Source organism: Cotesia glomerata, linkage group LG6, assembly GCF_020080835.1.
Source record: "Cotesia glomerata isolate CgM1 linkage group LG6, MPM_Cglom_v2.3, whole genome shotgun sequence".
NCBI lineage: Eukaryota > Metazoa > Arthropoda > Insecta > Hymenoptera > Braconidae > Cotesia > Cotesia glomerata.
In genome coordinates, this window is record NC_058163.1 from 11,381,605 (window position 1) to 11,395,591 (window position 13,987).

Below are 13,987 nucleotides of genomic sequence, written 5' to 3' on the forward strand. Positions count from 1 at the left end.
GGTAAATTTTTCATTACTTACTAATAAATATCTCTGAAACTGTGTGGTAATTATCAATGAATTTTTTTTTTTTTAATTGTTTAGTTGTTAGTTAACGTTACTGTAGTTTTTTAAAAAGATCCTAAGAAAAGTTTCTAAGATATAAAAATGTTTGTAGGTAAATTTTTCGATATCCCGTATACCGTAATGTATAAGAGCGTTCAAAACTCAAACTTTGAAATTAAATATCTCGGAAACTAGATGGTCAAAAATTCTCAAATTGCGCCAATCGACGCAGAATTATATGAACATTAATCTGCCAAAATTAAAAAAAAATCCAAAGAAAACGACTTTGGCGAGGGTACTACTTTAATGTGAACCATTGATATTTTTTACACTGGGTCAAAACTGTGTTTGGTACAAACTTAACAGTTCCTTAGATTTAAGATAGGAAAGAGAAATAATAATTTTTTTGTAAAAAACTGAATTTATGGAAACTTAATAAATAGTAACATTGAATCTTGTCATTTTTTAATTAAAAAAAAATTTTTGGTTTAAGAAAAATTATTAGTTTATGTTATCATTAAATTATTTTAAAAATAAACTGTAAGATTTAATTTATCAGGTCCTTGATAGTTATTTTCACTTCGTTGCTCTGCTTTTTCATCAGCAACTTTATCTGCAATCTTAAAAAAAAAAACACAGTTAAAATGTATTATTATTTATAAGAATTTAGTAAAAAATAAAAAATAACTTACCCTGTCATCATTCCAAGACAATTTTTTTACATGTCTCGAAGAATCTTCTGCTGGCCAAACAGGAATTAATGAGTCAGGCGGATCAGCTGAATAATTTGAAGAATCTTGCGACAGAGTGTCAATGTTGACTTTTGCACTTAAATCATTCATATTTTGTACTAAACCACCAATGTTGGGAATATTTGACGTTGCTGATAATGAAGATGGGACTGGTAACGGAGCAACTTTGTGTCTATTATATCCCGGTATATGCCGCGTCGATAATGCACCTGTAACAAAAATAAAATACTTGTATAGAATTGAAATCTATTCAAATGAAGATTGTATTCAAATTTTTACCTCCAGCATTGTATAAGCTTTCATCATCTTTTCCAAAAACTGGATTGCTAACATTTTTATTTCTTGAACGGTGCTTTTTTTTTGCATCTTCTGAAGTATCGTTAATAACATTCGCCCCTAAAATTTGAGGACTGGGATTTAAAGCAGAAGGTACTGATGATTTATCTCTGTATCCTGTTCCAATTGAACTCACTAACCCTTCATTTTTTGGATGTTTACTATAAAAAAAAAAAATTTCAAGTTATTCCTTTTCACTTGTATAATTTGTATAATTATTAGTTTGACTTACTGTTTATAAATATATAAAATAAGAATTAATATAACTATGCCAAGTAAACCCAGTACTACTCCAAAAGCAGCTATAAGAAAAATACTACTACTAATCCAAGGTGGAGAAGCACGGGCGGCAATCGGGCTGGATCGCGTGTTAGGTAAGTGTACAATTAACGGAATCATACTAGTCCTGTAAATGAATAAAAAGTAACGTTACAGTAATTTTTTATACATCATAAACATGGAAGAATAAAATAAAAATCACCAGTTTTAGACACTTAAAAGATTTTAGCAAAATACTAATAGGGGAAAAATATAAATAATTGACTCATATAAATTAATATACAATTTATTTGTTTATGTCTCATCATCTATGAAATACTATAAATTTCTTAAATATGGATAATCATTAATTTAATTATCTATCATCGTAGTAATTAAATTAAAATGATAATAATTTAACTATTAGTTCGGTATGAATTAAAATACGAAAAATAGCCTAATTGAAAATTATTTTCTGTGAATGGTGACTCATCTAATAAATTATCATGGAACGAGATGTTTAATTTTTTTGATTGATGTTGTTTTCGAATTATATGGCTAAGCTGATAAAACTATACAGAAAAAAATGTAACTGATAAGTACTACTACAATTATTTAAAAATATCGTTTCAAATAATAATAAAATAATGATTTTAAAATTCAACTCTATTGATATTTATTATTTAAATATTAAAATTAAAAATTATATTTTATTTATTTGCAGAAAGTTACTGTTCTAAACAATAAAAATTATTTAGTGATTATAGTATTTTACTAATTGGGTAAAAAAATGGTTTTTAATTTTTTTTTCGTGCACTGATTTTTCAAATTATATGAATATTTAATTAAAAATCAAAGAAGGTAAATTGATGGATTATCTATTAGAAAATTAATTTTCTTTGTATATGTCTGTACAGTATCATAGAAGAATAGAACAACAGAATAGTGTCGAAAACTGGTACTTTTATCCTAAATAATGATAACAATACCGTGGCGGTTTTCCGGAATCGGTTGCAACAGCCACCAAACGAGCTAATGTACCGTTGAATGGCCCAGAAGATATTAAAATAAGCTCACCATTTTCCTTGATATGAAAAGATCTAGAAATTTATAAATCCAAAGTAGTTATTTAAAAGTTTTAAAATCTTAATTATTAAAACTACTTAGTATAAATACCGAGCATCGGGTCCTCTTAACGACAATATAACTTTATCACCCCTATCACCGTCAGCCGCTTCAACTCTTCCTGTAAGTGAATAATTATTTTAATTAAAGATCTAAAGTAATTCTAGTAATTTCATTGATATCATGTTACTCTTCAAGCTCAAAAATAGAGTTTTTAATACATTTTAAGCTCTTTAAGCTCAAAAATCTGACAAAAATGAATCAATTGATCGAGATGAAGTTTACGACATTCAACCGACTTTTTTGAGCACAGAAACTTAAAATTATTTTAAAGAAACATTTTTTTTTATTTTTGAATCGCGATATGTTCTGAACAAATCAACTGATTTTAATGCAATTTGTGATACGTATTGTTATTTTCTGAGAACAAGAACTCATTAAAATTCGGAGCTAATTGAACTGAAATTAGTAATTTTTCAATATTTTTAAATTTTCAATTATCTTAGCGGAAAGTATTTTAATTGATATATTTGAATTTCAGTGTTTTCCTTGTTGCTGCGTGACTGCAGATTTTTGTCCACGACATTATCATATTATAATTCGATTTTTTTCATTTATATTTTTTTAAGTCATTAGGTCACTTTTGATGATAACTCTAGGGCTAAACGATAATTGTTTTTTCAAACTTACCGACAATAGATCCTTCCCGGAGAGTACGAGTGTGGAATTCATATCTTGGGTGACGAAATCTTGGTTCCCACTCATTAATATCTTCTACTGACACATGTACCCGTGCTGAATCATTCTACAATAGCAGTTGAAAATTTTGTCGTTAAATTTTTTTTATTTTATTTTTTAGACACTTATGAAATGGTTAATTTTGAAAACAATATAGATAATATTAAGTCAGATAGTTAAAACTTTTTTTCATTTGGGTATTTTTATTTTCTAACCAAAGAAATTCAGGAAAAGAAAACAAATTTCAAATACCAATTTATCTATCCACATTAAAAAAAAAGCTTTTGCATTTACTCAATGATTAATTCGAAAATGTTTTATATCAACCTCAATAAATCGCGTTCGAAATGGAAAATATTAATTTTACGCAAATCTTCATCTAAATTCGTAATTTATAGTACAGTCATTCCGAAAATGATCCCAAATGAAACACTATTTATATTTTTGGAACGATTTCGAACTCTGTTAGTCGTCAGTTAATGAAAGGATTAATTTCGATGATTTAGTTATAGAAGATTTTATACTCTAATAATGGTCACATTTATTTTTTTCGGAATATTTTTTAAGAAGTCGAATTTTTCTGGAAATCGTACTAAAAGAGATAAAAATATTTTTATACTTATTTACGTATATATACACACATTAATACCATCTGTTACGTGGATCACAAAATTATGGTGAGTTTTTTTTTCATAATCCAATGTCTTGTTAAGAATTATTTCTCCAGCAGAAGAAACAATAAATTTATCTTTGGTATCGTCTGAACTTTCCAGCCAAAATCTTAAATTCTAAAACAATTTAATAAACAATTTATTAGTAACCACAATTGACTATGCTTCAGATTTCAATTAGACGCATTCGCTCCGCACACATCTAATAATGATTAAATAGTTTAATACTACAATCTTGTAATCAGTGCGGTTGGATAGATGAAAATATATGAATTGTTCACTTACAGTGTTTATTTTGTTGAGACCAGTAGAGAGAATAACACTACCAGATGGTGTATTTTCTGGAACGTTTATTGTAAAATCTTTGAGAAGAAATTTTATTGGCATCTCTTCACCTGGTTTGGTACAAAAAGAGAATGCTTAGTTAAAATTTATAATCATTAAATTAAACAACTAGAGATGCATTGAACAAAAAAGATCAGATCTAAAGTGTTGTAAGAAATATTAGATTGATCTGTTTGTGACCATCTTAAAATGTTCGAAAATTCATTTCTACAATTTTTGTTCAATTTCAAAGAGAAATTTACAGTAAATTTCTGGTCTGAAGTTGTAGGCATAAAAGTTCAAAATTTTCGAAGTTCACCATCAATTCAAAAATTACAAGTGCCTCGAATGAATTCTTTGATAAAAATATCTATCTTCATGAAAGAGTAATCAAAATCTTTTTTATTCTATGAGACAGTTTAAAATTTGTTTTAAATATATTAATTTTGATAAACAAATTGTCGGATACAATCATTGGCTTCAAATTATGTAAATACTAAATTTTTAAATTGACATCGATTTCTAAAATTAAAAGGTTTATGCATTTTATTAATTTAAATCTGTCAATAAACTACTCAGAATTCTATCGGTATAATAGAAGTAAAATAAATGGATTATGCCCATAAACGAAATCAAAATAGTATAGTGACTAATAACATACAAGGGGTCGTTTAAATATCACCTCACGATCATAGGAGTAGGGAGGGGGCATGTCAAACGTGACGGTAGAAGTTAAAAAGATGTAACAGAGCGTGATTAAAGGGAAAACACGGGGTTCAAAAAATCGATATTTTCCGTGAGGTAATGGTTAAAAAGTCCCTCAATCAAAATTAACAAGATCTGATTATCATTATAAATTAATAACTTTCAAACAGACAATAATTTCATTAAAAAATGATAAAAGTCAACTGATTGATTTTTCAAAAAAGTATGATTAGTAATTTCAATTTTTTCATATTTAACAAAATTCATTAGTTTAAAAATAATTTTTTTGCGTTATTGAAATAAAGAGTAAAAAATTTTTTAATTAGTCTAATATGGTACAAAAAAAATGTTAATCTAAACTGGCTTTCAATTTAGAAAAATATATTTAAAAAAAAAATGTCATGCTTATAATTTATTATTTATATTTTGTTAGTTCCAAGTCTTTTTTTTTATTTTTAATTACCTGCAGTAGGGATTGCATTTAGGCTATTTTCTCTCGATATTATAACGGTTGCTAAGCTGAATCTGTCTGGATTATCTATTTGTATTGCCTGAAAAATAAAAATTACATTACATTATTTTTCTTTTTTACGTTTTATTTAAATGTGATAGTTTTACCTTGATGACTATGGTGGTTGGTGTAAGTAATTCCCGATCTTTTAATCTTTGTATTAAAGTCATTTCAGCAGTTTGAGAATCTAAATGTAAAAACGGCAGCATACCATTCTGAACTGTATATTTTATGGGTGCATTGATGCCAATATCTTGATCTATAGCCTTAATTGGCACAGGTTCGACAGGCAAAATTATTTTCTCCTAAAATCATTAAATAAAATAATCTTATTTTGTTGTGCTATTTGAAGGTGTTAAATTAAAGAAAAAAATTTATTTTATTGAAAATTATACATCGTTGGTTTCATCAGATATAACAATTCTATACTGATCGTGACTAAAGACAGGATTTTGGTCATCTGCATCGATAACATTTACTATCAACGTTGTAACAGAGGACTGAGGCGGGTTTCCTTGATCCTAAAAAAAAATAATTTTCTTACTGGTACAATAAACTCTAACTTAAATCAGTGAGGAAAAAAGAGCTTCAATACACTGATAGAAGGATTTCTTAGCATTTAAGAAGATTTCTTTGTATTTAAGAAATCATTTCTTAGCATTTAAAAAATATTTCTTAGTATTTAAGAAATATTTCTAAGTATTTAAGAAATATTTCTTATTATTAAAGAAATATTTCTTAAATACAAAGAAATATTTTTTAAATATTAAGAAATGATGTTTAAGAAATGATTTCTTAAATACAAAGAAATCTTTTTAAATACTAAGAAATCTTTCTATCAGTATACAAAATTTTTTGAACCTGGCTAAAAGAAGTACAGACTTTTGATTAGATTTAAACGAATTACAAAGTATATGAGTCCCTTCACCAGATAAAATCATTATGACGGAGTGACTCCAACCGATCCATTCAAATTTTGTAACAATTTTACAAATTAGATAAAAAATTGCTCTGAAAATTTGAGTTATTAACATTAAAGCGCTTTGAAGTATTGACTTTTTTGACTTCGCTAATTTTTTAATTTTTTCATTAATTTTTGATGAACAGGAACAATTCTAAAACGAATGCAAGCATCACCCTTTTTTATGCCAAACTTTAAAAATACATAAAAATAAATTAAAGTTGAGAAAATCATTTAATTGGCCTTACGACATTTTGACGTTTTTCTAAATCCTTAGAATTTTTTAGACAAATGAAATTTTTGTAATCCCTGAATAAAAAAAAGTATTGACACAAAGAGAAAAGTATTGAAAAGTATTGGATTGACTAGAAAACCAATTCTCTTCAATACTTTTTTCTTTGTCTCAATACTTTTTTTTTTATCAAGGATGTGCGTATTTTTTTCGAGTACAAATAAATAAAGTGTAAAATACACACAAGTATTATTTATTTATTTATTGTATATTTCAGATGTACAATTTTACAAATTATAACACATTCCCTTTCCATTAAATCTAAATAAATAAACATATATTATTTAACAAGTAATTTATTATTTTGAAATTAAGTGAGAATGATGGAAGAATTAGTAGTGTGCATAAATTTTTTAAAAAGTTGTTTCACATCGAAAATAATATATTTTCGACTAATTGTCGATTAAAAACATTATTTAAAGATTCATTTTCTTCGCAAAAAAAATTATTGAAAAAATAAAATCATGGACTCCAATTTTTCACAAAATTTGAAGATTAGTAAAGTCACCCCGTAAAAAGATAGTATTTAGTACATGAAAATAATTAATTTGATTCAATACCAAAATTCTTGAACCAAGAATAGTATATTACACACCTAGGGAAGTAAAGTAAGAAATGTCTCAGATCACATATATCAACAAACATGTGATCTGAGGCTTTCTTATTTACTTCCCGTGGAGTGTATACTATTTTTTTGCTCGACGAAGGCAGAAAGGGGCAACTTCGTTTAGCGCAGCGGGCCGAAAGTTGACGCTTTCTGCCCGTCGAGCAAAAAAAAATCATTTTTGAGAGTTTAATCGACTAGAAAAAAGATAAAAAGCTTATAAATCAAGCAAAGTTACTCAAACCAAGAAAAATTTCTTAGTTTGAAAAATTTTTTTTCTTTCATTAAAGACGATAAAACTTTTTCTCACCTCCGGGCGGAAAGCATCAATTTTCCTCCCGCTGCGCTAAACGAAAATGCCACTTTCCGCCTCCGTCGAGGAGAAAAATAGTATACACACCACGGGCAGTAAATAAGAAAGCCTCAGATCACATGTTTATTGACCTCGGCTTCGCCTCGGACAACAATTACATGTGATCTGAGACATTTCTTATTTTACTGCCCTAGATGTGTAATATACTATTTAAAATGACTATCTTGATTCAATAATTTTTCAGTATAGAATGATACATATATAGCTGAGCATTGCAAACAATGCGTTTGATTGTATAAAAAAAATTTATAAAAATCTAAAATATTTAAAAATTACCTGGGCGCGAATAGTTACAGAAAAATTCTGCAAAGTTTCATAATCCAGTGGTTTTCTAAGCACAAGTGTTCCTTCAAGAGCATTTATAAAAAAAAAATAATCCTAAAAGTAGTTTTGTTATGAGTATTTCAAACATACAATTCTTAGATAATAATTGCAATAAAAATGAATTTAATAATTACAGAATATGGGCCTGGGAGAACAGCGTATTGAACAGTCGAATAAGGTCCGGGCTGATCTAAGTCCACAGCTCGTACTCCTTGTAACACTCTAGTACCCACAACAGTGACCTTAATCAGATATATAAATATTTTAATTACAATAAAATACAATAATACTTAAAAAGAATATCTAACTAATTTAATTAGGATCAAAACAAAATAATTTCAAAGAATACAACTTTGTTGATAGCCTGTCGAGGCAATTAAATTCATGCGATAGCTGACCGATCAACGATTGGTAATAGTTGGTTGATGGTAGTTATAAAATTATCAGCAATGAATCATGCTTTTCTTGATCCTATATTCTTCAGTATTTTAAAATTTTTAAATCGATAATTCTAAAACCGATTTTATGCAGTTGATTTTCTAATTTTTCGTTTGAAATTCAGAGTAATGCAGAGCAAAAGAAAATAGGAATAAATAAAATTTCAAGTGTATAACACTCGACACTAATAGAAAAATTATCTTGATTCGATATAGTATATTACACACCTGTGGCAAGAAAATGAGAAATGTCTCAGAACACATATATGTTGCCCGAGGCGAAGCCGAGGTCGACATATATGTGATCTGAGATATTTATTATTTTCCTGCCATAGGTTTGTATACTATTTTTCTGTCCGACAGAGGCGGAAAGCGGCAATTTCGTTTAGCGCAGCGGGCCGAAAGTTGCCACTTTCCGCCTGGAGGGCAGAAAAAAATATTCTCGATCCTAGAAAATTACTTTAAAGACAATCGGTTGTTACGTGTCAATAATTTTTGTTTTGAGTTCTGATTTCTTGCATATTCACCAAATATAATCTGGCAATATAAATAAAACTTTATATGATTGCATCAAAAATAATAGCAACGATATAATAATAAAAGAGGAAAAAGAGGAAAACAAAGAAAAATAAGAATGAAGAAAGATTAAACTACAATGGAACATTAAAGTTTACTGTGAAGTATTTGATATAACTTTACAACAAACAGAATTTTCAAAATATTTTTTAATAATAAAAATAAATTGTGTTTAATATACGATTTGTTAACCATTAATAAATATTTATTAAATCATCTAATATTGAAAAATTCTTCATTAACAGTTAATAAAGATTATTAAATATTAACAAATCCTTCTATCAATGTATATTAACAGATTGAAGAAGAGTGGATTAAAAAGAGACTCACGTAATTAAGTTAAAACAAACTAAAATTGACGATCATTCTCGTAAATGAATAGTAAGTGCTTTACTATCAAATTTTTTATTATTCTCTGTACAATGCCCACTCTTTTTTAGAACCATGAGTGGTCAGTGTACCCAGGTTTTACTGTATGTATTTTTTTTTATTTTAAGAATAAAGAAGACGCAACATCCAAGTAAGCAATTAGAATTATTAAACTTGTAAAAGGTTTTCCATGCTTAAAGTTACATTGTATGAACATAATATTTACATTTACATAAATGTAACTGTTCAAAAATTATTAATATCGTTAGAAAATGGTCTAAAGGTAATTTTCTCTTGTTTTATTCAAATAATAGTTTGATAACGATTTACTCATATCTTACTAACATCAGAAAGAAGAAGTTTATTATAACGGTAAAAGCCGGTGAGTGCTTATAACTAAAACTCTTGTTCATTAAAATCAAGTGGGACGGCGAGGTGAGTGCGGGTGTTACGCGTATTGAGTGTAGCTATACTAGGACTATTGCCTGGTCAGTGCCACACTAACACAGCGGATGCGCACTATCATCACTAACTCTATACTTGTTGGTTGTTCAAGTTACGCTTTGCTGCATTTCATGCATTAATGGCTCAACAATGAAAGTTGCAAAGATACCGAATAAATTATCTTTTAACTTCTTTCAAGAAAACTTCTGGTTTTAAATTTTCGTCTTTTGGTCTTTAATAAATTAAATCTATTTCTTCTCTTTCTTCTTCTTATAAGTAGTTATTTCTAACGATATGTATATAAAAAATAAAGAATAATCTATAAACTATTAAATTTTATTTTACTTACTTCAGAAATATTTAAAATATATGGAGCGTTGATAAACTGGGGTGCATTATCATTAGCATCAGTAACTCTTATATTTACCGGAATTGGAAAGGCCTGTGCAATGAAATTCAATAGTTAGTAATGGTTCATTTCATTTATACAATATTTAATAATTGTAATTTATTTATAAAAATGAACATTTTCGCAAGCATAAATTTTAGAAAGTATTAGAAAGTTTTTTTGTATTTTCGGGATTTAGAAACAACTTTTGACTTATAGATTACAAATAAAGTAATAAAAATAATGAACTTACCGGATCCAAAGTATGCCGTCTTTCGCAAATAACAGTAATGTAAACACTAGCAGGACCATCAATTCCTTCTTTATCAAGAGCTTTAACGAGAGTTAAATTTCTAGAATTAGGTAATATTGTTACCGGACTATCATGTTCTTGGAGTCTAAGTTCAATATCGCCGCTAATACTTGGATCCCCAAGTACACCGAGTACTCCTATGGTTTCGCCAACGCTTTTGTCTTCGCTAACAAAAAGATGGGAAGCTGATGCTCCATTTTCCAAAAAGCATCTTGTATCTCTGATTACTTTAATAAAAATAGAAAAATAATGATCGAAAGTGTTACGAAAACAAAAATAGAATTAAATGAATCGGTTACTTACTTTGCCCATAAGTCAAGTATAATAGAAACAATAAAATGAACAATATTTTTATCATTTTATTTTCCATACTAGTTGAAAATAGTTACGGATCCTATTTATGTTTTCCTCCACCATCTACAAAAGAATTTTCAGTTTTCAAATAATTATTCGTCATTTCGAAATTTTATAGATTTTTTCTGTTCACTTACTACGAAAAAATAATTCGCAACCTAATTTTATCACAATAACGATGTAAATTTAACCACACTGTTATTTTTTCTTAAAAAAAAGAGAAAACGATAAATTATAATTCACAAATTGCCACTATTTATCAAATATACAATTATTATTTTATTATTGATTACACAAATTACTTTCAACACTAAATCTACTGACAATTGTAACTTAAGTATCACCCAGATTTAAAAAGAAAAAAAAATAGCGTCATAAAAGATTTGGTGAATGTCCGGTAAAACTGGCCGTAGGGCCGTAAAATGGTCTGCTTTCGAGACTTTAATACAAACAGAACCGAGCAGACACTCAGGAAGTGGACAGGTAAGGGGGGATAGTCTCCCCATTTATATGAACAGGTGTTCATAAACAGCGTCGCCGTACAACCATCATCCATCATGAACGAACTCACTCAATTTTATTTTTTAAATAAAAGGAATTGTCGCGAAACATAATATAAAAATGATAAAAACTATGTAAACTGTATAATATAAATTGACCTGCATTGCTTGAGAAATAGAACAAAGGATGTTTGTTTTACTTCAATTGTTTGCCAGGCCAATCTATACTTTCTCGACTAATCGCGATGGCAAAAATAAATTAACTTTAAAAAAGATGCTGTTTACATGATAGGTATTTCAAGTATTTTACGTCAATTTATTAGAGTAGATTTTTGTAAAGAAGAAATTTTTTTAAATTACAAAGTAATACTATTTACTCACAAAAATTTATAAAGTTTTTTCATCTTTAACTGCTGTATTGAGGTGAAAAATAATCCTATCAAGATCCAAAGAAGGACTTAAACACAGCGTGAAGAGAGTTTGTGTGTAAATCTCTGATAACCTCTGATGAAAAGATCGATCTATCAAAAAAGGATTTACGACATTCTAAAAGGGTACCCTGAATTTAGATTATTTGAAAATTTCAAACGATTCAGTCTAATAGATTTTGTTAAATCTAAAAAAAAAAAAACTCATAAAAATGTTTTCTTTGAATAACTTTTAAGCTAATGTGCTAACCGATTTCAAAGTTTAAACAGATTTTTAATTTAAAAAATAACGTCGATTGCAACAAAGTCCATTAACTTCCAAGGTTCTTGACAGATTGATTATTTTGATTGAGCCACTTGTTTGTAATGGAAAAACTACATCGAATGTCACGAGGCGTATCATTAATATCGGTTCATTTGAAGAGTTCAAGGCAAGTTTTTCAAACCATGTCTCTTTTTTTTTAACATAGGAACAAAATCTGTTTTAACAAAAAACATGATTTCAAAAGCTTATGAGCTTGAAAATGCCAGGGAGTTTCAGTTATGGTTTGTCGGTCAACAGTTTTCCAGATTTTTTTTTTGTTTACGATAACAAAAAGGGTTGGAATCATGTCATATAGGGTATCCGCTTTTATTTACCTTCAACTTTACAAAAGTCTACAACTTTTTGTTTTATTTATTTTTCAATTTTTTTTTTTCGTATATTCTAGAAAAAAAAATAATCATTTCTTCATACGGTTTGTTTGGAAATATGTTTTTTTTAAAATAATTTTTGGTCGCTTATGATTTTTAAATTATTATTGGCAAATATAATTTTGTGCAAAAAGTTCTTAATAATTCCAATATAAATATTAAAGATTCTGAGATAATTGAAGTTGTATTCCATACTTAACACCTTCATGATTTTCACCGGTCTTAACGTAGAAACGTCTTCTTTGTTAAAATAGGATTTGTTCCAGTGTGAAAAAAATTTTTTCTTGACATCTTGATATAAAAAAATTGCTATGTCAATACAGAAAAGATTAATATATTAAGATAGAAAAATATATTAAGATAGAAAAAATTCTCATGTTGGCCTAGTGCAAATACTTGTCATAATAGGAATTTGTCTTGTGTAAATATAAAAGAAAAAAAATTTTGCATTACACACAGATAAAATCCCTAAAAAATTATGGGTATTTTTCGTATTTTTTGATAGGAACAATGCGTATGTTAAAATTTTTATCAATATAAGAATTATTTCTATAAAGAAGACTAAAAACATTAATGGATTTGACTATTTATTTTGTCAGAAAAAAAGATAATGCTACTTATCACGTAAAGAAAGGTTGTATATTATTTATTCGATCTATTGAAGAAGAGCATATATTCTTTTTTGTAATGTCATCAGGTGCAAAATATATCGATCATGGAAGTCCACTGTATGGAATGGCTGATGACTGATGACACTTCCAATTGTATCTGTGAGTTTGTTTAGAAAAAAATTTCCATAATCTATTCGAAATATTGATATAACATCACATTTATTTCAATTTTCAATATAGGGTTACATTTTTCAAAAAGATATTAAAAAACTAAATAAAGTAAATCAATACTTATTCACGATGATCAATGTTTTTTATTATTTTTAGTTTTTATGTTGGACTAATTAATAAATAAATTATATATATATATATTGAGTGTTTCATTTTCGGCACAGTTTTTTTTTGTCCAATCTAAAAAACTGATAATTTTGGGGGAAGGGTATATTTATAATTAGAGAAAAATTCCACGTGAATTAGAAAAAAATTTTCTACAAATACAATTAACTTTGCGAATAAGACACTATTGATAATCACTGAAATACGATAATAATAAAAACCACCTTCATTTAGCACAGCTACTTTTGTCTACACATTCAAAATATAAAATATACCTGATATTAAAAGTAAATTTAAGTGTGCGATGGTATAATTATTTAAAATGTTCTTTAACACATCTTTGAATTTTTTTTTAACCACATCTGCACTGAAAGTTCAACTTCCTTCCCTGTTTTACGGGAAGAAAATGCCACTTTTTTCTGAGAATAGATATTTACGTACCTAGAGGGGAAAGTAGGATATCCCAATTCCCGTGCATTCCACCCTCGACTTCGACTCGGGAGGCAATTTTACACGCGG

General features: G+C 27.8%; 1 protein-coding gene across 1 annotated transcript; it reads right to left on the minus strand.

Annotated features, from left to right (window-relative positions):
• Positions 1-506: 506 nt before the first annotated feature.
• LOC123266695 (protocadherin Fat 4) lies at positions 507-11,440 on the minus strand. The gene is made up of 18 exons (XM_044731058.1): positions 11,038-11,440; positions 10,850-10,963; positions 10,487-10,773; positions 10,195-10,287; positions 8,154-8,261; positions 7,972-8,073; positions 5,861-5,986; positions 5,573-5,770; positions 5,418-5,505; positions 4,211-4,320; positions 3,896-4,042; positions 3,207-3,321; positions 2,568-2,637; positions 2,381-2,491; positions 1,366-1,539; positions 1,077-1,294; positions 738-1,006; positions 507-665 (listed from the first exon to the last, which is right to left on the minus strand). The coding sequence occupies exons 2-18, from the start codon at positions 10,914-10,916 to the stop codon at positions 573-575; spliced, it is 2,376 nt and encodes a 791-aa protein (XP_044586993.1). The 5' UTR covers positions 10,917-10,963; positions 11,038-11,440; the 3' UTR covers positions 507-572.
• Positions 11,441-13,987: the final 2,547 nt, after the last annotated feature.

Excerpts from the sequence above, each read along its gene's own strand:
- LOC123266695 (XM_044731058.1), bottom strand. The coding sequence starts at position 10,916 with ATGGAAAATAAAATGATAAAAATATTGTTCATTTTATTGTTTCTATTA. Across the intron at positions 5,771-5,860 it reads TATCTGATGAAACCAACGAT|GAGAAAATAATTTTGCCTGT; the intron begins GTATAATTTTCA and ends TAATGATTTTAG. Across the intron at positions 1,295-1,365 it reads ATTTTATATATTTATAAACA|TAAACATCCAAAAAATGAAG; the intron begins GTAAGTCAAACT and ends TTTTTTTTATAG.